The sequence below is a fragment of the Phyllopteryx taeniolatus genome, chromosome 18, assembly GCF_024500385.1.
Source record: "Phyllopteryx taeniolatus isolate TA_2022b chromosome 18, UOR_Ptae_1.2, whole genome shotgun sequence".
Lineage (NCBI taxonomy): Eukaryota > Metazoa > Chordata > Actinopteri > Syngnathiformes > Syngnathidae > Phyllopteryx > Phyllopteryx taeniolatus.
The window spans coordinates 8,087,966-8,115,548 of NC_084519.1; the positions used below are offsets into that span (position 1 = coordinate 8,087,966).

General features: G+C 40.5%; 1 protein-coding gene across 3 annotated transcripts in view; it reads left to right on the top strand.

The window, feature by feature from the left end:
• Positions 1-27,583, top strand: part of galnt14 (UDP-N-acetyl-alpha-D-galactosamine:polypeptide N-acetylgalactosaminyltransferase 14 (GalNAc-T14)) — an 80,077-nt gene that overhangs the window by 8,546 nt on the left and 43,948 nt on the right. For all 3 annotated transcript variants that reach the window (XM_061754352.1, XM_061754354.1, XM_061754353.1), the window contains exon 2: positions 5,221-5,390. In XM_061754352.1, the coding sequence (XP_061610336.1) occupies positions 5,221-5,390 (170 nt within the window). The remainder of the gene's footprint in view (positions 1-5,220; positions 5,391-27,583) is intronic.

The window sequence follows — 27,583 nt, forward strand, 5'->3', positions numbered from 1 at the left end:
CTGATGTAAAACACTACAAAATGTGTTTTTTTTTTTGCGGGGAGGCTGGAACGGATGAATGGCCTTTCATTTCAGTGGGAAAGATGATTTGAGATGTGAGTTATGAGTATGGTAATGGAATGAATTAAACTGGTATCTCAAGGCACCACCATATTGTTTTACAATAATAACTATATTTATAATTTCACATGTACCTTTGGTGAGAAAGCGAGGCGTGGAGATTCTCATTGTACAACCCCAATTCCAATGAAGTTGGGATGTTGTGTTAAACGTAAATAAAAACAGAATACAATGATTTGCAAATCATGTTCGACCTATATTTAATTGAATACACTACAAAGACAAGATATGTAATGTTCAAACTGATCAACTTGATTGTTTTAGCAAATAATCATTAACTTAGAATTTTATTGCTGCAACATGTTCCAAAAAAGCTGGGAAAGTTGAGGAATGTTGTAATGTGTAAAAAATAAAATTAAAATAAACCCTTTCCAATCTACAAAAATCAGCCGATTTTGCTGCTCTGAAAAGGGCTAATATGTGCCGATTAATCTGTCGTGCCCTAATAATATTTGGTCTTCATAAAACCTGCAAACATGGAAAATGTGAGCACAAAACACAGCTGTGCCTAATATATTGGCAATTCAGTTTAATAGTGCATTAGTGCCACCAACTGGTATTTTCCTTCCACTGCAGGAAACCAATGTGACTTGATGGTGGCTAGGTCTTGTGATTTTTCATGCCGCCATCTAACGGTGGGGGTCTGAAGCACACTCTTATCAAAAGAATTTGGCTTGTAAGTCAAGACAAAAAAATTGGCCAATTATTATTGGATTATATTTCAAGGCACCACCGTACCTGAATAAAAACACTTGGGAAAGTAGAAGTACTGATTCAACAGAAAGTAAAAGTACATTTTTACTTTCAATTATATACATTTTGATAAATTGCCATAACAGCAAAAAAAAAAGTCTTTGCACACAAAATAGTTCATTCTTTCATTAAAATCATTTTAAATGTCGCATGTTGTTGTTTAAGAGCGAGATAATTAGCAAATTACAGTTATCGATTTTCAAATGTAAGGAGTCAAAGTGAGAAGTTTTCAGAAAAATAAATACTCAAATTAGGTACAGATTCCTGTAAAAAATCTACTTGGATACAATATTTGTACCTGGTGAGTTCCCAACGCTGGCGAGTAGTCGTCTCTATGACAACGATGCTGAAGTGATGCGATTGGTCAAGGACGAGCTTGCGCAACATCTGGACGTGTTTTACCCAAGTCACCCTCACCCCAAATATTTAATTGACGTCTTGTTTAAGTGTGAAGGATAAACGCAAAACGGCAACCCATCTGTCCACGCGCGTCCCCGTGCGCGCGCACACCCAGGTTTGGAGAGTTATGTCTATGGCAAAAGATAAAACTTACAAGGATTTAACAAGCGATGTAAACACGGAAAAAGTGCAAATGTTGTTTGTTTTTAACACCTCTGGCAATGAGAATCACTCTGAATGTTCTGAACTCCAGCTCGGTGGTGCTATAAATTGCTAACAACATTAAACGTCAGCCATGTTAAATAGTAATGCAACAGTGTGATTAAAAGTTTAGAGTCTGGTTAAGTTGGAAAAAAGTGTGTGTGTGTGTGTGTGCGTTGGGTCACAGACAGAGATGTATTAGCTGGAAGAGAACGCAATGTCGAACCCAAACAACCATCGCTGCTGCAGGCGCACACACACGCAATCTTAATCGATGAGTGTGTGTGTGTGTGTGTGTGTGTTGATGTTGATGTTGTGGACCTTGGTTCCCTCTCCGGATGTGCGCTCAATAAGCCTAGATTAGAGACAACAATCACCCTGCTGCTTTGCTAGAGGACCAGGCAGTAAAAAGAAAAGTCGGCAGATAGAAGGTACACAAAGAGGACGAGCGTGTGATGTCACTTTTTCCGTTCTTTCGTACTCAACAGTAGAGCACGGGTTGGTTTCTGACCAAGAAAGTGGAGAAAACGAGCTTTGTATGAAAAGAAACATCAAGCAGAACAGTGACTTTAATGCAAATACTTTTGCTTTTAGGACACCTCAAAGAATTAAACAAAAACAAGCGTGAGAAAGAGCGTTTGATTGAAATTCAGTGGCTTTTTCACATGGCCTTCTTCATTCACGCAGTGAATTGTGTCATCTTTTGTCATCATCGCGACACATACTCTGTTTATACCATACATATACTTACTGTTTGAATGTGAGGTGTCTAAATTTGTCAGACTATTTTGTCCCTAAATCTAGATCTTCTACACAAAAGCTGTGCTGATCTCAAATCCAACTCGATATAATGCCGGCATCTACAGGAACCTGTTGGTCATTACAGTGGTCTACAAACCAGAATTTTACAGGCGAGCTGGGTGAAAGACACTCTTCCACACCTACCTGTAGAAAAATGCACTTGACAAACATATTCATCAGTGGCAGTAAACGCTTAGATTCCAATTGATAAAAAAAAAAATATATTCATGGCAATGAATGAATAAATAGGCTAAAGAAACACAAATTTTATTGAAACAAAATCAAACAATGTCTTTTTCAAAGCACACAAAGCCATTAGTGATGCAGTAAATACAACAAAATAAAAGATGACTCAGCAGTGCAATGGGCGAAAATGAATCTGCACGTAAACTTAGCGTTGTGGCTGACCAGGTCCTTCTGCACCGAAGCATTACAGCGATCCATTTTAACAAAACAGGCTTACTCAAATGTATCCGACCTAACTATTTTCACACGTGACGTTACTGTCTAAAACACTTTCAGGCTTTCAATCTTGCGGTAACATAATGACGCACGGCACCTGCAGAGCGAGGGAAGAGACGGAGACACACTTTTAGACAGGCTAAGAGTTGCTATAGTGCTGTTCTCAATTTGTATTTAATTGGTTAATAATATCTAACAATCACAGACGACGTGGGGACAGACCAATAGTATCCATTTGTGAACGATATTAAATTGACCACATTTGAACGCATGAGGTTTCCGCCCAACAGCAACGGTACAAATCTTAAATTAGCTGTATGAAGGCTGTTGTCGTCTGCTCGCTGTGTCACCGAGCTGCTGACTAACGACTTCATGCTGAAAGGGAAACGCAGAAGCTTCACGCAGACTTCGCTCTTTGTCACCAGCGCGACTCATCACAAACATGTTTGTGTGTGTGTGTGTGTGTGACGATTACAGTGATTCATCAACTGATGGCCTCAGCAGAAATTTGACAGACAAAAAGTCACAACAGCAACCAATCAGAGGCCTTCGGGACTTGTTCTCTTATTTGGACCACCGCTTTGCAACTTCTTGTTCATCTTTCACTTCCTGCCTAATCCATCTTTGCTTTGTCTCCTCTTTTGGTCGTTTTTCTTTTGTACTCTTGCTCTTCACGCGTCATCGTTACTGCTGCCAGGGGAACGACTGGAGACAAGAACACGCGCGCGCGCGCACACACACAAATGGCCCCCTAATGGGCCCATTTAGACAAAGTGTGGCATCAGCAAGTGTGCGACTGAGCAATGAGGGAGAATGAGAACAGGCCAAGAGAATATGACCGACCGTGCATAACATTAATGTCGCTTGCCTGAGCACCCTGTCAGTTTTTATGCATGTATCTGTGGCCAATGTGTGTGTTTGTGTGTGTGTGTATGCACGCGCGTGTTTGGTGTGCGTGTGCGAAATATACGCATCTTAAATTATTTTATGGAAATGCCCTAAAAACACTACCCAACTAACATTACAATAGAGGAGGCAAACATTATTGAGAGTGTTGCAATCTTTGTTGCATTAATTTCGCAGTTTTTTTTTTATAATTAAAATGGATTGATTAAATTAAAATGTATTTTGTATTCATGTATTGTAAAGAAATACGTAAACAAATCTTAGTAGAATAAACCATTTTACATTATCGCTGGTGCTGGGCTGAAACCGTATGTCCAAATTTGGTCAATTTCTTATTTTTTCACACATCGATACTATTGGTCAGTTCCCACTTGAGTCTGTTATTTTTTTCAAATGCCTGACCAATCTAAATTGTTGAAAATGGCTTGCTCTCATTTATGATGTAATGTTGATGGCTCAACAAACATGCTGGTTGTTTTTTTTTTTTAAAAGTGATGCTTTTGGAGATACGGGGATTCCACCCGAAGCCAGCATTTTCCATCTGACTATTGTATTGAACAATTGTTAATTAATTATTTGATAGCTGGGATAGGCTCCAGCCCTCCCGCGACCCTTGTGAGGATAAGCGGTAAAGAAAATGGATGGATGTCATTTCTGTCGGGCCAATTATATATTACTCGTACACACACTGTTGTAGTCTCGCTACGCTGCACTATTTGCATATCTGTTGATGACCAATACTGGCCACTCATGTCATAGTAGCATCTGCACCACTTGCACACTGACTGAGGAGTATCTGCAACATTTGCACAATCGAGATTGTCCCAGACTATCCCACTACTAGTCACTTTAAACTGTGTACAGTCTTTGAAGTCTCTGCGCCCTCTGCACAATGGTCATTGCACCGGACTATTGCTATATTAGTCATTCAAACTACTCTTAAGTGCTAGAGGACTCCGCATCTTTTTGCACAGTTGTCAAAAAAAATAAAATAAATTGTTACCGGCATTACCAGATAACTAGCAACCCTTTATTGCTGTGACAGTTTTTCTCAATGTCTTTATTTCTCAAAAGTGTTCTGTCAATTGACTGTCTGTTGTCGTACTTGAGCGGCTCCAACAAATTCCTTTTGTCTTTTTTGGACGTACTTGGCAAAATAAAGATGATTCTGATTCTGATGTCAGATTTATGTCATGATGCGTCACAGTCATAACATAGCTTTTCATTGGCCCAAAGGCAGTGTCAGCATCTTTCCCATCCTCTGATTGGTTGGTCAGAGCAAGCCAAGTTGGACTAGTAAAAAACGTGTGTGACAAACATTTAATAATCAGCATCTCTCGCATCTCATTTTGTCATGTTATTAAGAGACATTTTGATTCTTGATGTAATTGACACAGTTGCACACTGTTCTATTGCCTTTTTGCATAGAACTGATGGTTTGTATGATTGTGATGTAATAGCGGGGCTATTAAGAGTTGGATTAGGTCAGGTAAGTCCCCACTGAAGGCATCAGGTACCAAATGCATGGCCCGCCCCGTATTTCTGTGATCCTAACCCGGCTGTGCACTCGCTTGACAGATGTCAGACAGCGAGTGGGAGGACATGCTGGACGGCTTCGACGAGCGCGGCTACCTGAGCGCCCGACGCTGGCGGCCCGGCGATGACCCGTACACGCTGTACGCCTTCAACCAGCGGGAGAGCGAACGCATCCCTAGCAACCGAGTGCTCAGCGACACACGGCACCACAGGTGGGCGAAAACACGCACACTCGACGCGAGGTGACAAAAGCCCAAACGTTCTCTGACGGCACCATTAGCAAACAAACGCTTTCTATGTTATTTGACCTGGGCAAACATGAGATACGAGCGCTGTTTGGTGGCAGCAAACTCGACTCAACTCACTTCATTCACAACAAGCAGCAGTTGGGCAGATAGAATTGGTAAACAAATCTTCAAAAAAGAGGCTTCAAGCTGTTTAATGCCACTCCCATTTGAAGTTTACTGTCAAACCAAAGATAAAACAAAGAGAATTACACACTATTTAAAACAACTAAACAACTCTGCCTTAGGGATGCAACACATGTAGACAGTCAGTATCACAACACAATTCTTTATCTTCTGCAAAGAATGTCTTATATCACTGCAGAGACTGTCTCCATGTGCAATACATCCGTTTGTCTGTCTGATCGTCCCCCCAGGTGGTAAAGGCAGGCACACCAGAGGGTGCAGCACAAAGTTCATTAAGTAAAGCAAAAATATCCAAAACTGAAATTCTTTACATTCTATATCTATGTCATTACTGTATTTTTATTTTTTACAATATTATAGAGTGCTATTTTTCCCATTGAAACAACACATGACAAAATGTTGTTTTTATGGGATGCTGTCATCAATTAATGGCACTTCCATGTACTGTATTTCATTGGGGAAAGATGATTTGAACTACTAGTGTCTTGAGTTGAGTGTGGTCACAGAGAAAAATAAACTTGTATCTCAAGGCACCACTCTATGTCTGCAGTATATACCACATCCAGTTCAATTATCCTCCTCAGCCACAAGTTCGGCTATGTTAATTTTGATGTTTTTCAAAGAAATGAGAAAAAGCCTAACCCTTTAGTCGTACACCATTATTGGCACCCCTTCAGTTTTTGTACGTGTATAATATCTTCAGAAATAAATGGAAATGTACCAAACTTATATCACCAGGATCTTTTAATTGGAGTTCCAAATTAATTTAACAATTTTGTTTTTCAACTTAGATATTTTAATAAAAAAAAATTAAAAAAATGAAAACCGCATGTGCAGCATATTTGCAGCCCTCCTTAATATTTGGTTCCACAACATTTGCCAGCGATGACAGCCTCCAAACATTTCTTGTATCCATCTAAGCTTTTTGCACTTCTCAGGTGGTATTTTTCTCCCACTCTTCCAATGCAATTTGTTCAATGTCTTGAACATATGCAGGTTTCTTTTCCCCAATGGTAGATTTCAGACTTTTTGCTGGCCATTTTAAAACAGTCCATTTTCTCCTTTTCAACCATTCCTGTGTGCTTTTGGATATGTCCTTTGGGTCTTTGTCTTGCTGGAGGACCCATTATCTTCGCCTCATACCAAGCTTTCTTGCGCTGGGTAAGACATGTCACTCTTCAAATCTCTTGATAATTTTCTTATATCATGATGTGTAATACTGTCAAGGCCTCCAGTCCCAGATGTAACAAAGCAGCCCCACAGCATTATGGATTCTCCACCATGCTTGACTGTTGGCAGGGTGTTCTTTTCCTTAAAGGCTTCATTGCGCCATCTGTAAACATGCTGTTTGTGTGCATTGCTAAATTTTTGTTTCATCTTTCCATAAAATATTGTTTATCATTTACTCTTTGTAATAAACACAAGTTCTCTATCGAAAAATGTTGTTTCACTTGATTCATTTTCTTCAAGCGATACTCCACATTTAATACTTAGACTTCATTGGTGCCAATAATGGTGAGGACAACTGTATATCTTTTTTTTTGTCATGGTTTCAGTTCAGGTCTTTTTTTCTGCCACTCGGAAGTGCCCTGGTGCTTATTGTTTAAAAATCATCCTTAAATAGCCTATTCTCGCCACAAAGAAGTCAATTTTTCAAATTGGAAAGCATCTTGGTGCTTTGAAATGTAATTAATTAGCTAAGTGAAAAGCCTCTCAGCCGAGCGCGCAGATAAGCAGCGAACCGCTCGGACCGCGGCAGATAACAACTTGCAGGCGCTTGTGGCAAGGTTGGTTTGCGTGAGGGCCGGACCCCCGCTGACCCCCGCATAAACTCACTTTTGATTGGGTGTCACAAGGTTAGGAGGAAGCGTGTGCACAGGATGTGGCAGCTTGACGTTAGGCTCTGACTCTCCTGGACAGACGCTGATGCTGCAAAATCACTATCACCTGTTCCACTGAAGAACTGTGTGCGTGTGATATGAAACACCTTTGAACACATTTGGGTCCTCCTGGGCCACAAAATGACCAATATGTACAATAGCACATTTTGTTAGTGAGTACCAACAGTGTTGGGAAGATGACTATGGAAATATAGTTGGTTACAATAATAAATAATAGTGTAACTATTTCAATTACTTTCTCAAAGTAATATAACTAATCACATTTGAATACATTTTCATTACTTTTCTTAATTTTGAGGGAATGCATCAACATTACCCTGTGATGTTTCCTCTAAAAAAAAAAAAAAAAAAAAAAAAAAAAGAAAAGTGGATTAAAATCATAGATCATTTTTTGGGGAATTAACCACATATTTGTTCTTTACACAAATAATCAACTGATAACACAACATGATGAAATGTAAATAAAGAACAAATAATGTGTTTGCTGCGTTATCTGTATAACATGTAGAACATGTAGAAAATGACCTAATGACAAATGTGTACAATAGCGCTTCATAGATAAGTGATGGCACTAATATGTCATTAAAAATGTCCAAAATTATAAAGATAAAACGGTTTAAAAGTCAACCTTCTGAGCTTTTGGGGCTGTTTTTGAAACGTAACTAAAATTGCAATCATAGAAATTTTCTCCCAGTAATGTAATTTGTATGTTAATTATGTAATCTAGTTTAATGTAATTAGATACTCCTCAACGCTGGGTACCAACCACCTTTTGTGCTGTGCTTAATAGTGGAGCTTTGACACATTCCCGCCAAAACAAAACCAAAAGAACCTTTCAGTTTTTGGCATCATTCTTTACGATACCTTAAGGGTAGAGCTAGGGCCCATTTTCAACAAGTCGGTCTGTCTACTTGAAGGTTTACAAGTGAAATGAATCCTGACGTGTGTTGACCTTTTTGTCCGTCCCTAACCAGTTTGCTCTGAACCCCAATGGAAGGCTACGGTTGTACAGTTGAGTCTGCAAAGCAAAATAAAATCATACATACGTCATGAGGTCTGTAGTGATTGGTTGCCAGATGGATCCAAACATGATCCATTTTAATTGGGTGCATGTTGGGCGGAGTCTACGCCCTGGTGGGATGCTGATGATGCCGAAGAACATCTGTTGGGAAACTGAGCACCTTCTCTCTCTCTGTGTGTGTGTGTGTGTGTGTGTGTGTGTGTGTGTGTGTGTGCGTGTGTGTGTGCGTGTGTGTGTGCGTGCGTGCGTGCGTGCGTGTGTGTGTGTGTGTGTGCGTGCGTGCGTGAGCGCATAATGAGTCGTCGTGTGCCTCCTTGGGTTTCCGAGGAGGGAAATTCTGAGATAGGGCGGCGGGGAAGAAAGTGAGAAGAGCGTGGGAGGATGGTTTGGGGAATTGCGCGTTTGTGTGGGGGGGGGGGCTGATAACGCACATTTATCTTGCTGGGGGGGAAGATGGTGATGAAGTGTGTGTGCGTGTGTGCGCATGCTATGATCTATGTCTCAGTAACTCTGAAGCTGACACATTTCAAGTTGGGGGGTACATGATACACATCGTCACCCCCGCCCCTCCCAAATCCCCCTATGATCATGAGCAGCCTTTCCCACACTTTTGAAGCCACGCGTGCCCTTAAACATCCAGAAAAACTGCACACTCCCTTTTCTTTTTGAAGCCGGAAGAAGGTCTCCTCTGTTCTATAGCACAGTGGAACTGTAGTTTTTGTATAACTCTGTTTTGTTTTCGTCTATATTTTGTCCTAGTTTTTGTTCATTCACTCAGAAAATCTGTGACTCGGCCATTTATTTTCCCGAATCGATGCGCGTTCATCTGAAGCATTTCACAAGTTCAATGCAAGCTTTTATTATGAACTCATCTGAACTGTCAAAAGTCAGACCTTCAAAATCAAATATGCAATATGATAACACAGTTTCAGCACACTTTCTTGGGCCACATGGTGGCTTATATAACAGTTGCACTCAATAAACAAGCACAAGATAGACTTCAGGCAACTGCTAAACAGGCCAACCATGGGGCCAAAGGAAGTGTGCTGAAACTCTTATTATACTGGCTTTTTATTTTGAAGGCCTGACCTTTGACTGGATGTTCCCGATGTTGCCTTAACTTGTCTGAGTGTTGCCGAGCAGACCAGGAGGCTTGTTATTGCCTTCAGTTGTTAATAAAAGCTTGCATTGTGGAATATGCCTTGCTGTCTATTGAAGCCTTTTTACACAATACGACAAAGTTCTGAGTGCAGGCCATTGGGTAAAGAAGGTGAGAAACATGATAGAATTCAAGAAAAAACTGAGAAACTGCCCCCCCTCTTTCGCCTCCTCGCTGTATATGCCATCAAGTGTCTTTAATAAAGATAAAAGTGATGTTAATTTTCATTTATCCACTTCATTAGTTATTTGTATTCATTTTACTCCGTTTTCTGTATGTAAAACTATGGTTGCTCACTATGAAGCCTGATTAAAAAGACATCAAAGATGGAGGGGAACTTTTAAAAACAACAAAAATAAATGGTGGCGTTAATGGCATTTCAATAAATTTTTAATGAAGGGAATTGTTTTGATATACAGGTATGAGAAAATTGGTTATGAGTTTGGTCGCAGACCAAATTTAACTCGCAAGTCAAGGTACCACACGTAATCATTAAAAACTATCCGGAGCCAGGGAAAAATCATCATTTGCACAACTTTATTTATTTATTTTGCAACAGTGACTGACAGCTGAACTCTGTCGCATGCAAATCAAAATGAGGCAGCAGATTAGTGGCGCAGCAGAGCAAAGGAGGCAGGTGAAGAAATCAAGCGAGATGAAGACTGCTGTTATTTGATGATTCTTTTGGCGGGGTCCGGGGGTGTCGAGATGTTCCTGCAGTGAGAGGAAGTTAAAGAAGAACTGCGGCTGCTGCAGGTCAGATGGGGTGATACGAGAGGGGATGGAGGAGGAGGAGATTCTGAGAGCCCAGATAAGTGTGTGCGTGTGGGTATAAAGCACTCCAGCCAGCGCTGTGCTATTATCTCAGTGAACTGGAGCGCCTCCCTCAGCGGGGAAGAGATCCAGGCACGAAGACAATGAGCCGTGGCATGCTGGGAGCCAACATGGCCGCTGACGTGTTGATATGGCAACTGCAACCGTTCCAGACAAAAGAAAAAAAAAACAAAGGAATTAAAAATGTTAGAGGTTCAAGATCATTCTCAAGAAAAGTTATTAGCTACACGTTAATGACATCATTAAGCCTTGGAATTTGCCCGAAATTACCGCTTTAAACCAAAAATGGCGGACTTCCTGTTTAGTTTTGTGCACGGGTACTTAAAGGCCGCCGCACACCGGGCAACACGGCCGAACCCGTACTGCATTTAAAAACAAATCTGAATCTCTGTATTTCAGGCACGGCGAGACGATCATAAAGAAACATTCCTGCTGCTTGTGTACTTGTCAACTCAAGTGTTGTTAAAGGTTATGTTGTGTGTGCAAGTGCACTTAAATTCAGTGCAGTGTTTACTTCAATATAGTGCAGTGTGTTGTGTGTAAACTTGTTCTGAAATGTATCCTAGTGTCCAAATGTAGTGTGTTGCGTTCTGTATTTGTGTAGTCGTGTTGCAGTGAATGAGTGTGAGTGGCCATAGATTGAATAATTGATGTTGTTAGTGTTTTAACAGCATCGCGGTGTCCATTTTACTACCTGCTGCATCTTCTTCATCGTTTGCTCGCTGTTAGAGCTTCTTTTCCGCCCCAGCTCACCAACCACACCGTTATTTTTTCCAAAGCATTTTTTATTGTCTGCTGTCACATCCCCAAGTTCCAAAGATGCGTGTCGTTGGTGTTGTCGTTTGGCTTTCAAAAAAATAATAATAATAATTTGACGTTTAAATGGGACCACTGGGATGTCGATACCTCCTGCCAGGTAGGATCAATCATAGAGGCCCATCATTGATTGATGATTGATTGATACTTACTAGAGAGCTGATACCATTTAGTCATCAGTATTAATGTCCTTGGGTGTGCGGTGTGTGTGTGCGTGTGTGTGAGCGTGAGCGTGTGTGTGTGTGTGTGTGTGTGTGTGTGTGAGCATGCGTGTGCGTCCGTTTCGGTAGTGAGAGCGTTTCGGTAGTGTGTGAGGACATTTCAATTGTGTGTGTGTGTGAGTAAAAAAATATATATATATTTTTTAATCGATTAATTGTTGCACCTCTAATTAATACCTGCTTTTCAGTCCACCATCCGTGATGGTGGAAACTGATCCATGTCCCCAAAACGTGATGAAAACAAATGTGTATACACACACACAAATTGCTGCAGTCAGCCGCCTTGTAACAATTGGAGCGGTTCATCCCCAATGTGTTTTCCGCTCACATCTTTTGTTGAACATCTGCAGCGTGTTCAACCGCGGCGTGATCACAACATGCATACGTGCGCACACATTCAGGCTTATCGTCTCCATCTTTTTTTTTTTTTTTTTTGCTGTATTTTTCTAGCGTTATAAACGTTACACCAGAGTTGGCTCACTGGGGAAATTTATCACTTCTGCAAAGCAGCTGTCAATCAAACACACTTTTCTTTAATGTAATCACTAAATAGATATATTGGTAACTACAGTACCTTACTTGCTCCATATTTGTATTTATTTTTTTGCTTGCTCATAATTAAAATTTTTGCTCTCAACTCAAAGCGAAATTCAACCATGTGACAGTTCGCAAGTTGAAAGTAAATTGTCAGTTGGGGTACTCGTAAGTCAAGGTACTGCTGTAGTCTAACAGTCATGTGTCGGCACCCCATTACAGAAAGTGAGGGGAAGTCAAGTTATTCCACAACAAACTCATCCGAGCATTTTCCTCCATACACACACTCTTATGGGCGAAAGTATTGGGATGCCTAGAGCATGTGAAAAGTGGGGGAAAATTTGAGTTGTTTGCAAATACTGTATAACGGTCTCAACTCTTCTGGGGTGTGTCTGTGGAAATGTTTATTTTTCCACACCAAACTAGACCAAGTCAGACCTCGACAAGAAAAGGAAGTTCCACAAAGTGTTCCTGCAAAGTTGGAAGCATTCAATTTTCATTCAGTCTCTGATTGATTCATGTGTTGCAATCACGTTATCCACTTCATACGTCCAACAATCTGAACAGGTTTTGTGCTGGTTGGCCATAAATTTGAAAAAAAAGATGCAGTTTAGCTAATGTTTTTTTGTTATGTAAGACTTAATCCCGCTCAAGTGATCATAATTTTAATCCCATTTGCTCGGACATGCTGATTAACTGAAATTGCTGCGGTCGATTTACATGCACGCACACTTAGCTTCTGTAATATGGAGAAGAAAAATGTATATTGCACTCAGTTTTTAATGTTCTTATTATATTTATATCATGACACGCTTCGGAATTAAAGACACATTTATTTTAGGAAATGTAGCTGTTTTTATTTTCACATTTTCCATTTTGTCAACTCAAATTAAGTAAATGTACTAATCCTTTAAAAACGCAACTACATTGCTGCGATTGGCTGGCGACAAGTCCTGAGTCGTTCAGTGTGGCCTGGTTAATTCCTCTAATCAAGTCCTCGCCATGATGAAGCGCCTCCGACAGGAAGAGGAGGAGCCACGTGTTGTATTTTAAGTCAAGCGAGAAGTTCATTTTTAATGTTTTTTTGTGTGGTGCCACAACAGGAAATGAAGTGCGTCAGGGCGTCAACGCCGCCGCTGCCTCATACTCGTTAGTCTTTGTTGTCGCCCATCAATGTTTCATTTGTCTGCCGTGTGGCTGATGAGGAGATAATGACATGTAAAATCAGGTCTTCATCTTTCATTTGACTCACTGCTTGCACACGCCAAAGGCTTTTATGTACAGTGGGTACAGAAAGTATTCAGACCCCCTGCAATTTTTCACTCTTTGTTATATTGCAGCCATTTTTTTCCCTCATTAATGTACACACAGCACCCCATATTGACAGAAAAAACGGAATTGTTGAATTGTTTGGTGATTTGTTAAAGAAAAACTGAAATATCACACACCCATAAGTATTCAGACTCTTTGCTGTGACACTCATATATTTAACTCTGGTGCGGTCTATTTCTTCTGATCATCCTTGAGCTGGTTCTACACCTTCAGTGGAGTCCAGCTGTGTTTGATTATACTGATTGGACTTGATTAGGAAAGCTACACCCCTGTCTATATAAGACCTTACAGCTCGCCGTGCATGTGAGAGCAAATGAGAATCATGAGGTCAAAGGAACTGCCTGAAGAGCTCAGAGACAGAATTGTGGCAAGGCACAGATCTGGCCAAGGTTACAAAAAGAATTCTGCTGTACTTAAGGTTCCTAAGAGCACAGTGGCCTCCATAATCCTGAAATAGAAGATGTTTGAGATGACCAGAACCCTTCCTAGAGCTGGCAGTCAGGCCAAACTGAGCAATTGGGGGAGAAGAGCCTTGGTGAGAGAGGTAAAGAAGAACCCAAAGATCACTGTGGCTGAGCTCCAGAGATGCAGTCAGGAGATGGGAGAAAGTTCTAGAAAGTCAACTAACACTGCAGCCCTCCACCAGTCGGGGCTTTATGGCAGAGTGGCCCGACTGAAGCTTCTCCTCATCGCAAGACACATGAAAGCCCGCATGGAGTTTGCTAAAAAAAAACACGTGAAGGACTCCAAGATGGTGAAGTGGTTAATTCTAAGTGGCATGTGTGGAGAAAAGCAGGCACTGCTCATCACCTGTCCAATACAGTCCCAACAGTGAAGCACGGTGGTGGCAGCATCATGCTGTGGGAGTGTTTTTCGGCTGCAGGGACAGGGAGACTGGTTGTAATCGAAGAAAAGATGAATGCGGCCAAGTACAGGGATATCCTGGACGAAAACCTTCTCCAGAGTGCTCAGGACCACAGACTGGGCCAAAGATTCACCGTCCAACAAAACAATGACCCTAAGCACACAGCTAAAATAACGAAAGAGTGGCTTCAGAATAACTTCGTGACTGTTCTTGAATGGCCCAGCCAGAGCCCTGACTTAAACCCAATTGAACATCCCTGGAGAGACCTGAAAATGGCTGTCCACCAATATTCAACATCCAACCTCACAGAACTGGAGAGGATCTGCAAGGAGGAAGGGCAGAGGATCCCCAAATCCAGGTGTGAAAAACTTTGCATCATTCCCCAAAAAAGACTCATGGCTGTATTAGCTCAAAAGGGTGCTTCTACTAAATACTGAGCAAAGGGTCTGAATACTTATGGCTGTGTGATATTTCAGTTTTTTATTTTTTTTCAACAATTCAGTTTTTTTCTGTCAGTATGGGGTGCTCAGTGTACATTAATGAGGGAGAAAATGAACTTAAATGATTTTAACAAATGGCTGCAATATAAGAGCGTGAAACATTTAAGGGGGTCTGAATACTTTCTGTACCCACTGTAATTTTTTTATCCCCAATCAAATATGCGCTTTTCTTTTTATGTTGTTGTTTTTCTGACACTAAAGTAGCATCCATCCATCCATTTTCTTTATCACCTTATCTTTATTAGTGTGCTGGATGAGCTGCAGTTTTTCTCAACTGAATTGGGGCGAAACTTTGCACCTTGCACCAATCGCAGGCCACATATAGACAAACAATAGACTGGTCATGAGCCAATGTCTACTTAAAATGTGTATGTAAAAGTTTATTTCAATTCAATGTTTTGTTCCATTTAATTAAATTGTCATTAATTAACCAATTATTGAACAAAATAAATTTTAAAAAATGCCAATTTTTATGTATGTTTATTTAGAATTAATACATAATGCATTTATTTGTAAAATTGTATATTTTTTTATAATTTAGAGTGTGTAATAAAAATAAAGGTACATGTAAGATTTTTATTTTAGCCCTGCGATTGGCCTGCGACCAGTTCAGGGTGTATCTCGCCTGAAGATAGCTGGGATAGGCTCCAGCACGCCCGCGACATCTGTGAGGATAAGTGGTACAGAAAATGGATGGATGGATTTTTATTTTAATACGTACAATAAATAAAAATATTTAATAAAATAAAAATGTTATTTGTTTATTTTACCTGTATTTATTTACAATACATTAAATATTTATTCATTACATAAAAAGGTTAAATGCATATGTAAAATTGTTTCCAAAAATATTTTATTGCAATAAGTAATTATATAATGTGATGACTTTTTGAGCCGCGGATGCGTGTGGAATGTGCAGTATAAAAAAAGACAATCCTTTTGCGAGCCCTAAAATGGTGAAAGGTCCTGTATTTTGCCAAACAAACTTTTTCAAGTATTTGGGATGTGATATTGTCTCAATGGTGCCTTATTAAACGTGAAATGTGAATTAAAATCGTCCACGCATTCGTGAGTGCCAGACATTTTTCTGACGAAAGGCCGGAAATCAGGTCATTCGAATTTATCGCCCTTATCTACGTCACTAGCGAAGATCTCCGCCTACCTCTCCGCTCCCGAGCCAGCGCTGTAAACATAACAAAACACGTGTGCTGTTACAAGTAGGTCTTCTACACGGAGACAACCAATCAGAGGAAAGGGGGCGGTCTTAGCCCAATATGGACAAAGCGGGTAAAAAAAACTGGGTCGAACAGAAATAGCGCTCAGAGGGGCCTTTTCTGGACCCTCATATGACAAAACCATGGTGTTTTTTTTTTTTTTTTTTTTTTTAAATGAAATTGACACTTTTATACTAAGTCCATGTTAGAGAGTCACTCTACGGAAGTGTAAATAGCCAAAATATGGGACCTTTAAAACTTTGTTAATTGACGCAAGCCGCCGCTAACAAGATAAAGTGATGCCAACTAGTCTAAATGTAAATTTTCAGCGCGAGACAGTAGGAAATGAATAAATAACGAGTACATAAATGTACCCTCTGGGACGGAGGTGAGCGGCGGTGCTTAAGCCGTAATGTCAAATAATGTATGCGACCGTTGAGCTTCTGCACTCACAGGTGGCCTATAGCGCAGAATAAAAAAACGAAGCTCTTAATGGCCCCGCAGATGTCCTTGATGAAGCCCGCTCGCTACACAAGCCAAACGTTTCTCAGTTTTTTACACCTTGCTTCACTCCTTCTGACTTAAGTGTCGTCATCACTCTTTTATTTATCCTCGGAAAGATGCACTAACTATGAACTATTAAAAAAATGTAAGTCTTCAAGAAAATATGCCAGCAGAACAACAATGAAGTTTGCTTACAAGCTAACGACGTCATCTGTCATTTAAATTTTTTTTTTATTTAAGCTTAAATTACAGTTGATTCAAGCTACTAGCTAATTGTCTGCACTACATTTGGTCAACATTTTTTTTTATGAAGCTACTCTTATTTTTCAAGAATAAAGGGATCCTAAGGAATGTTTACAAATGCCACTGTGGTGCGGCAGCTGTTGGATTCGAGCAAATGGCTTAATCTTCAATTGCGGCTTGTTTTGGTTTAATGTCTGATACGTTAGCATTAGCTGCTAGTTGGAATGCAGTGGGCGTGGAGCTAGCGTCTTCATGTCGACAGTTATTAAACATTTTCCACACCAATTATTATTTACAAATATTTCATTCTGATGTTCTGTTTCCAATGTGTACGTAGCATAGCTTTAGCTGCTAGTTGGAATTAGCGTGATAATGTTTGATCTTGTCTCTGATTAAATGAAAATTTGCTATAATATACAGTTGTTCAGTTTTTTTATGCACCTCAGGTTAAGATAACCCTAACCAACTGTCACGCTGGTGCTAACAAAGTCAACTCAAATTAAACATCTTCGTGTCTTTCATCTTTTTGTGAACATGTACTTACATTCCAACGCTAAATGGATGCTAACAAATGTTAACAAATGCTACTGGGGCACAGTTTTTTGATATATAGGAATTCCTCATTTATCGCGGGCGTTCCAGACAAACCCCGCAGTAGACAAAGTCCACCAAGTAGTGGCCCAATATTTATATTTAAAGCTGCATGCATATACTGTAATAGAAACATATATGTTGCGGCTGTGTAAATCCTCCCTCTATCCAAACCACCTGTTACAGATTACAATTGATTCCAACTAGCGATGGTAGCCTATATTCAATTAGCTAATGATGTTTACTTTACCGTAGACATGCAGTTGTCTAACTTAAGGCAGTTGTGCTTGGTAATAGCCACATTTCATTTTAGCTTCTTGTATTAAGTGTGAAATGATCCGAAAATTTGGACATTGTCTTTTATGCACTCTTTGATTTGCTCCTGGCTCACACTTGTTGCTACGTGTGTTTGCAGTAGCAGTAGCAGTCCGTGTGGAAAGATAATCACATCAAAATCCTGCAATATATCATATCATCCGCTATATAAGTACGAGAGAAAAATTCAGCAATGCACTAAACCTGCCAAAAGTGAACTGTGATATAATGAGTGGATGACTGCAATATAATTTTGTTTCAAGTTAATGCTAATGCTAACCAACTGTCACCTCTTGATGGCACTAATGAAATCGACTTAAACTTCCTGTCCACTTAGTTTTCCATGTTGTTATGAATGTGCTTACATTACTGTGATAAATGGATGCTAATGAATGCTAAGAAATGCTAGTTACAATGTAAAGTCATTATCTTGTTTCCCACCCTGGGTTCTGTGTCATGAGAGCTCATCAGGCAGCCACAGGAAATGATCCAATTTCACTTAATTAGTCATAAAATGTGTATTTATTAATTAGAAATGTGTCTTTGTTCGTCATTATTTCAGTATTCGTTTATACAAAGCCTAACAAAAGGATTTGTGACGTGCCCATGAGATTTTTAGAATGTAAAATTGGTACCTTGGCTCAATAAATGTTGAGAAACGCTCCAGTATATGATTTAATGCGAAGTCAGCATGTTCTCTATCTGGAAGTCTTTGTGGACATTATATATTGGCCAAGGTGAGCGGCGGTCGGCTCAGCGAGCCTGGCGGGATCTTTTGTAATATTGTAATACGCTGGCACGCTTTGCTTAATCCCGTCCTGCTGACGGCTAATCCAAATGGAGCGCAGAATAGCCTTGAAGCCAATAGCCTCCCAGGAGCTGCCGCACCCCTACCACCCACCCTTTCCCACCCCACCCACCACCATATCGCCTGCCCTCCGCCCATTAAAACCAGCTTCCATTACCACATTTTCCACTCGTTGACTGCCACCGTCCTTCTCTGCCTTTGCTCCACTTCTGATCCTGAATCTCGCAACATCCCAACCGTTTTACTCTGCGTTCCAAATTATTATTCAAATAATATTTTTCTCTGAATCCCCAGAAGGAGTAGCACAATTGAAGGAAAAAAATATGACAATAAATTGGTTTTTAATTGTATTAATTATGTCATAACTGTATCTTTTTATAAAGTATAAGTAGAGGCTGAAATGGATTAATGGTCTTTCCATTCATTTCCATGGGAAAAGATGAGCTTGAGGCACGGTGGATGACTGCTTAGAGCGTCTGCCTCACAGTTTGCATGTTCTCCCCATGCCTGCGTGGGTTTTCTCCGGGCACTCCGGTTTCCTCCCACATCCCAAAAATATGCATGGTAGGTTAATTGACGACTCTAAAATTGCCCGTAGGTGTGAATGTGAGTGTGAATGGTTGTTTGTTTAAATGTGCCCTGCGATTGGCTGGCAACTAGTTCAGGGTGTACCCCGTCTCCTGCCCGAAGATAGCTGGGATAGGCTCCAGCACGCCCGCGACCCTTGTGAGGAGAAGTAGCTCAGAAAATGGATGGATGGAAGATGAGCTTGAGTTACAAGTTTTGTCACAGAAGGAATTAAACTCGCACTACTGTACTGTACAAGATGCAGCTGGATGAATATGATTAATAGATGTTTTCTGTTGTCATTGGATCAGGTTGTTAAGAGGACAAAAGGGAGTTTTAATTGAATAATGATGTGATGTGTGCTAATATACTTTTTGCTGCAAAGGAGCAACCCACGGCCTGAAGAGCAGATTTAATAAATAAAAAATAAAAAATGTGATCAATAACTGCTGCTCAAGACGGGAAGTAGTTACGTCGTAACTCTGTCTCCAGTTGCCGTGTGGCCCGGGGAGGAATAACAACACAGACGTGAGAGAGGCTAATGTTTTTTTTTTTATGATTCCGGCGTCGAGGGAATCAATTTTGGAAACTTTGCGCTCGTTAGAGCGCAATGGAATTTTTTAGGCAGAAAAAGGAGAATGTGACAGGGGATGCAACATCCATTTATAGCGCCAGATCGTTAGCGCACCGTCACACGTTCCGGGAGGACGATGTGTGAAATGGAGGCCATGACGCTCGACTAGACGACTGAACCTTTTTTGATTGGTCACACTGTTTCTGTCACATGCTAATTTGGTCCTGTCCCATATTCTTCTTATGACAGCCAGTGCCTAAAAACTTGTAGTCTGCAGATTGTTTGCTCCTGTATGGATTTCCACTCTATAGAAAAAAGTATTGGGTCACTTCCAGCCATTTTCAAAGGTAAAAGAAAACGATCACAAAAAAAACATCATGGGCTGGAAACTACCTTACCTATTGAAAGAAATTGAGATTAATAATTACTAGAATTACGGTGGAACCTCCAAAGTGGAACACAATCTGTTCTGTGACGCTGGTTGACTCCAAAGTTGTTCTAATTTCAAAACACATTTTCCCATAGGAAATAATGGGAAGGGATTTGATTTGTTCTATGTCCAAACAACCTTCCTTAAGTCATTCACTGCAAGTCGAGTTCCCCTTATTGCTAGCTGTTTTACAGCATTTTGACAGATTTTTCAAGACCCACAGAATATTCAATATAGCAGCAAAAAAGGTTTTTCTTCCTCTTTCTGTTCGTCAATAATAAGTACCAACGCATGTCCAATAATTTCCAACACTTGAAGCACAATCATGTTACCGTATAAGAACAGTGCATGGTACATAAAAAAGAGAGGCACTACTGATAAGTGTCCCACCATAAAGCAGATGTCTTTAATGGAAGCATTTAAAAATGCTACACAATATAAAAAGGACTGTAAAAGATGGAAAGAAATAACTGACGTCATTTGGCTCTTTTAACAGTCGTGGTGTGCAGTTGTGTTAAACGCCTCGTTAAGACCCTCGACCGAAGAATCTGTGTAAGTTAAAATACATGAATAAAACAATTATTTGTCTTGAAGAAATGCATTTTTTCCTGTTTTGACATGGCAATGTTTGCTTTTTTGGAAAAAGATGCAACATCCATCCATCCATCCATTTTCTGAGCCGCTTCTCCTCACTAGGGTCGCGGGCGTGCTGGAGCCTATCCCAGCTATCATCGGGCAGGAGGCGGGGTACACCCTGAACTGGTTGCCATCCAATCGCAAGGCACATACAAACTAACAACCATTCGCACGCACAGTCACACCTACGGGCAATTTAGAGTCTTCAATTAATGCATGTTTTTCGGATGTGGGAGGAAACCGGAGTGCCCGGAGAAAACCCACGCAGGCACGGGGAGAACATGCAAACTCCACACAGGCGGGGCCAGGGATTGAACCCGGGTCCTCAGAACTGTAAGGCTGACGCTCTAACCAGTCGTCCACCGTGCCGCCAAGATGCAACATATACTGTTTATATTTTCAATTGTAGAAGGGAGTTTACCATCATAATTATTGTAATTAATCGGCTTGCCAAAATAATCGGCCGATATTAGCCCTTTTCAAATCGGCGAAAATAAATTTTTGCACGTTTTCCACATTAACACATTGCAAAATGACAAAGATAATGGCATCCAAACAAACATTAATAAATAATCTGCAAAATTGTAAAGTTAAAAAGATACTAATGAACAAAATATTGCAAACAGTAAAATTTTAAAAAGTATTTTATCCATTATAAATTTTTTAAATTAATCGGCTTATTAATCGGTTATCGGAATTTTATCCTGCCAAATATCGAAATCTGCCTCAAAAAATCCATAATGGTCGAGCCCTACTAAAAATTGCTTTTTTCAAAAGAAGAAAATGATTTTCTACATTCACACTGCAGTATTAAAATTAATTATTTTGATTTCAAGAAATACAAGTCCATTGTTGTTGTTGTGGTTTTTAGAAAAAAAATATTTTTCACAAAACATTTTCATTCTATGTTATGTTTTCAATGTCATTGTTTCAATAAATAACCCTTACTTGTTCATCTTTGCATGTTAATTTCAGTACTTGTTTTGAAATTATACACATTTACAGAATAAAATGAGTTGAGAGTGGAATAATAGTCCATAAACCGAATTTGAGGTAGAAGGTTAAATTAATCGAGATTTTAGGTTTTTCGCTAATCACGTGTGGCACTACTCCTTCCCGCATCTTCATCATCCCTCTTCCTCATCCTTAGCGCTACCTTTTCCTCTTCCCCTTCACCCTGCTCTTTTCCTCCACTTTCCTCCTCCGCATCTTCTCTCGTCATCCTCTCGCCCATCCTCCCTATTCCTGTCCAACCTCCATCCTCTCCCTTCCTGACTTCCTCTCTGGCTCAGAGAAGTGAGGATAAGGAGCGATGTTTTTGGGTGGGGGGTTATGTGCTGCTGCGAACGAGCAGGGGCATCCTCTTAAATGATCGCCATTCAGGGTGCTGCTGTCTAAGTGGGAAAAAATCTGGGCAGCCTTTGCACTTGTTTCCCTGCTCGGATAATTGCTGGCGTTTATGTCAAATTAAATGGTGCGCTGTCTTGTTGAGACTGAGCGAAGGACTCTCGAGCCACACTCCCTCAATGGTTAAGTGCTCCACAAAAAGTGGCAGCCAGGAAATGAAGGAAAACAAAGTTACTTAAGTAAGTGTACTGTTAGCTCAGGTAGTTTCAGTGGACACGTGTTGGACTTGATTAACTTTGACTGCGCTTCATTCTCTCACTAAAATAGAGCATTTTAAACATTAAAGTGGGGAAACGATGCGAAAATATAAGAATTCAAGAAGTTGGTCAATACTTTTTCATGAGACTGTATGCTTACACCCCGAAAACGCATCTTCCTTTCGGATAGTCCACTGGCGTGGTCGCTCTAGAGTGCCTCGTTGTTGGCTGTGAGTGCCTGCATGTCTCACAGAGAAGGCGGAAGACGTGTGGAGAAGGGCTTTGGGCTGGCGTGGCCACTTTGGAGCGCCTCGTTGTCACGGCGTGGAAAAGCCCTGCCACGACCTAGTGGGCATATTTTTGATTATGTAGACAAAAGAAAGATGCTAAACAAAGTAGCACCCATTTTTCCAGGTTGTAGTACTGGTATTTGGTTGATTGAGCGGGACCTGGTTTCAGTGCAATCAGCGAACTCGCCCACAGCGTTTAAAGGTGGAGAGAAAGATGACTTTTTCACCATTTTCAAGCCTCATTTTATACATTTGGTGACTGCGTTGTTGTTGTTTTTTTAATCATTAAAATTTGGCAGGCTTGGTAACAACACTTCTGTGTGGGTCAAATTTACAAGACATTTTCACTTTACAGGGATTTTAAATGTGGCTTTCTTTTTTTTGTAAGTTGACGGTTACTCTTCTGTGTCATCATTTTGATTTTCAAAGTAAAACACAGGCTGGTAGTTGGGGTGTGCGTGTGTAAATGATAAATAGCGCTGCAGTTTGAGGTCAAAGTGGGCAGAGCTTGGCAGCCTCGGTAAATATGAACATTGTTAGCATTCACACTCCAAAAACATCATCAACACTGTCGCTTGCTGCTTTGCACAACATTTACTGGTGAACTAAGGTGTGTGCGTGCGGGCACACGCCAGATGGTGCGTGACGACTGTTCCGCTCCCAGCGGCGCAGCTGTCCAAGCCAATACAGCCCAGCCGCACACCTCTTCATCACGTTAAATAAACACCACAACACACACACAGGCAGATACATCCGCCACCTGGTGTGGTCCTCAGCGAGCAGCCGCTGTCTGTGTTGCTTACCTGACATGCACACAGACGCACAGAAACACACATGCACACACACACTCACATGCCAGTAGTGTTCCTCCCTCATCATCCAGGTGTGTGTTTGTGTGAGTGCGTGCGTGCGTGCGTGTGTGTGTGTGTTTCAACACAGATGTTACTCGGTTCTGTGTTGTTGTCTCACTGCATCGTGTGTGTGTGTGTGTGCGTGCGCGAGTGTGCGTGTCTGCATTTGTGTGTACAAAGGCTATTATGCTAAATGAAAATGAATAAAATCATGAAAACTAAAATTGAAAAAACATTTTAATTAATGAAATTAAAAATGAGAGCATTTAAAAAAAAAAAAAAAAGATAAGCAAATGACATTTTCTGTTTACAAAACTAAATAAAACAAACTGATTTTAGAGAAAATGTTCCTCATTTTTCCATCTTAGTCAATTAATTTTATACATAAGCTTTTTTGGTTAATTGGCTTAACTCATTGACTGCCATGGACGTTTGTATTTGTCAAAAGGAATACAACTGTTTACTGCCACCGAAGTACATTGTATTATTCGTCAAGTCCGTTTATCAGGCGTGGTCTCGCCCAGCTTATCTGCGAAATTCAGGTTTGTAAGCCACTTTAATGACTGACAGATCCCTGAAGATGGCGCCGTTGGATTTGAAATCAGCACAGCTTTTGAGTTGAAGATAAAGATTAGGTGGTGAAGCTTGGATTGTCACGTCGATAATGAGAGAAAGCAATGCCAAAACGTAAGTCGGAGAAGATTAGGCACCTGGCACTCCAAAAGAGTACGTATACATATATCGTACAAACAGAGTATGTGTCATGATAGGTTGTAGAAAATGTGTGAGGACGCAGTTTATGGAGTGGAACGCGAATACCGTGTCAAAAAGCCACTGACGTTCAACTCTGGTGCGATATGGTGAGTCAGCATTGCTCACAGTGTGTTTCTTAGTTGTAGATCTGCAAACAAATAATTATTTTGCCATCAAAAGCCCTTTGTCATTCTTGTTTTTGTAGTTTTGTATCACAAAAGCAAAAAAAATTACCTGTTCTGCTTGACATTTCTTTTCCCTGCTTTCTGGTCAGAAACCGGCATGTTTCGTGAAACCAACCCATTTACTACTGCTTACTAATGAACGGAAGGAGGTAGAAACAAACATTTTTATGTGGTGAAAGAAGAGAGACTCCTCTTTCTTCTGGTACTTTTGCTGCTTATATTGTCTCAGAACAGAATATTCTGTGGGTCTTGAAGGATCAGTCAAAATGCACTAAAACGTCTACCAATACGGCCAACTCTGCTTTGAACACAGCTGCCGGTTAATGAGTTGCAGCTTACATAAACGATGACGATTTTTAGGACATCCCAGCACTCGTGCAGATGCGGGAAAAAGCCGTAGAAGAATCTCTTTGACTGACTCTGTCACAGATAAAAGCAAGCAAGCGTCTTCTAGTGGAAGCAGGTGTGGAATAACAGCCACAAATCTGAAAGTCTGCTTGAGAATTTGGCAACTTGGCGGCAAGGGAAGGAAAGCTAGACCAGCTCATTCTTTTTTGAGTTTTTCTTTACAATGATGGACAGAAGGCTGTGCAAGTAAAGCATATAAAATCAAAGCACATATGTTTCTCGTCAAGGGCATTCTTGGCGTTACATTTGATGTTCGTGTGTGTTCTGAATATTGTGATGTTGACCCCGGCACACTATCTGCATCTCAATTTAGAAGCACTGTTATGCACGGCACTTATGTATGCTTCAACTTCTGTGGACTGTTTATACAGCACCTGTATTTGATTGGTGGATTTGTTGTTATTAAGGCAATACATTTGTTTTACTTTGGTATCTTCAGTTTAGTTTTTATGACACAATACTTATTTGTGAACTTTTTTAATCTCACACCTGACAAATACCTCATATAAAAAAAAGTCCTAAAAGAAAAATACAAGCAAGAACGAAGCATTAAAAAACAAAAAAACTCATGAGAACTAGCAACAATAGTCAAATGAAATAAAAACTAACGAATACAAAAATCGCAAACTATTATAACCTGGGTCAGTTGGGCATGTGTGTGGTGTGTGTTTGTGTGTGTGCAGATGATTCTATAAGTCTGCAAACTTCAGCACTGATGTGAAACTAATACAAATGTCAGTAAGGGACAGCTAATGTTTGTGTGTGTGTCTGTGTGTGTACGCGCGTGTGTGTTAGTGAGTGTTCAGCCACCTCATTGTTGAACCTTAATTTTGGTTCTTGTTTTAATGTTTGTCTGTCTGTGTGTGTGTGTGTGTGCGTGCGTGCGTGTTTCAGGGAAGCTTTCCAAATTTGGACGCACCCTCCAATCACCAGCTGTTTACCGCAGATAGCTACACACATACACATTCAGACACACGTGCGCGCACACACACACACCATCACCAATATTTGAATGACACTGAAGTGTTGCTATTGTTGTGTGTGTAATTGGGTAAGTGTGTGTGCATGCCTGCATGTGTGTGTGTATGAACGGGAAACTTGGTGCACACACTTTTACTTTTGTCAGAGTAACAACCCCCAAATCCCCTTTGCGCACACACGCACACTGCAGTGCTCTGACTGGTGTGGACAGGTTGAGTGTGAACAAAGCGCTGAGGTTGTGAGTAGAAGGTCACCTTCCCTCTCGCCGCAAGACTACAGGGGAGCAAATGGACAGGCGTACTGGAATGTCAAACAATGAAGAATTTTGCTTCTTCTTGACACAAACACAAATGAGTGAATTGAGCCATTTTCTAATATTTTTTTGTCAAGGCATTTTAAAAAAAAATATTTATATTTTTTAAAATCAATTCTTGAAGGGCTGCCGTGCACTGCTCCCACTAACAACATGGCTGCAAACAGAGAGGAGCTTGTTTACAAATGCAGTTACTGTTGACAACTTGAGTCGCAATATTAAGCGACTTTTGCTGAAATAAGTGACTAGCGACTTTGATTCCTGAGCGGGATCATTTTGACGTCGTTTTGCCTGTGGCAAGAACGAAGCCTGCTGGAAGGCAATCGCGGGGCGCTGAACATTTGACAGCTCGTTTTATGACGTTAAATTGTTGAACATTTCAAGTGTTCATTTATTAAGGATGGCGTTTACATAAGCAAAAATTCAAAAGATTGGGGTCAACAGAAATGAACATATTTCTTAAAGAAAAGCTCTGTTTTTTTCAATTAATCAATTAATTTATCAATTACATTAATCTGTAATTCAGGGAAATGATTTAATTTCAGTTAATTGGTTTTAACATTGTTACTAAAAATAATGTATCTTTCTTCAACTATATTTGCCAGCGTTGTGTAGTGACAGGCAAAATAAGGAAATGCTCTTCCAAGAGATAGCAGAATTTTCAAAATTAACCTGTGTATACACTTTTTGTGACATTTACGTTTGGTGGTGTGCCATGAGATTTTTTTTGCAAGGTAAAACATGTGCCTTGAGGCAATAAAGGTTGGGTAACACTGTTTCAACACCGTGTTAAAAAAATAAAATAAAAAAACAGGACATTTGCAAGTGACTTCAAGCTTTTTAACTTCTTGTCTTTGTCCCGTTAGGGGTCGCCACAGCGCGTCATCCTTTTCCATGTAAGCCTACAGCATCTCCTGCATCCTCCTCTCGAACACCAACTGCCCTCATGTCTTCCCTCACTAGATCCATCAACCTTCCCTTTGGTCTTCCTCGAGCTGTCTTTCCTGGCAGCTCCATCCTCATCACCCTTCTACCACTTCAATATACTCACTGTCTCTCCTCTGGACGTGTCCAAACCATCGAAGTCTGCTCTCTCTCTTTTGGAAACTTTGTTTGACCTTAGCTGTCCCCCTGATGAGCTCATTTAAAATTTTATCCAACCTGGTCACTCCGAGAGAGAACCTCAGCATCTTCATTTCTACCACCTCCAGCTCTGTTCCTGTTGTCTCTTCAGTGCCACTGTCTCTAATCCATACATCATGGCTGGCCTTACCACTGTCTTATAAACTTGTGCCCTTCATCCTAGCAGAGACTCTTCTGTCACATAACACACCTGACACCTTCCTCCACCCGTTCCAACCTGCTGGGACACGTTTCTCCACTTCCTTTACGGATTTTGTGTTTTGCGGGGGTGTTCTGGAACATAACCATTGTGATAAACGAGTGATTTCTGTAATACCAACTTCAATGATGCAGTGTTTGGTAACTCAAACAAGATGATTATTATATTTTTTTTTTAAAGAA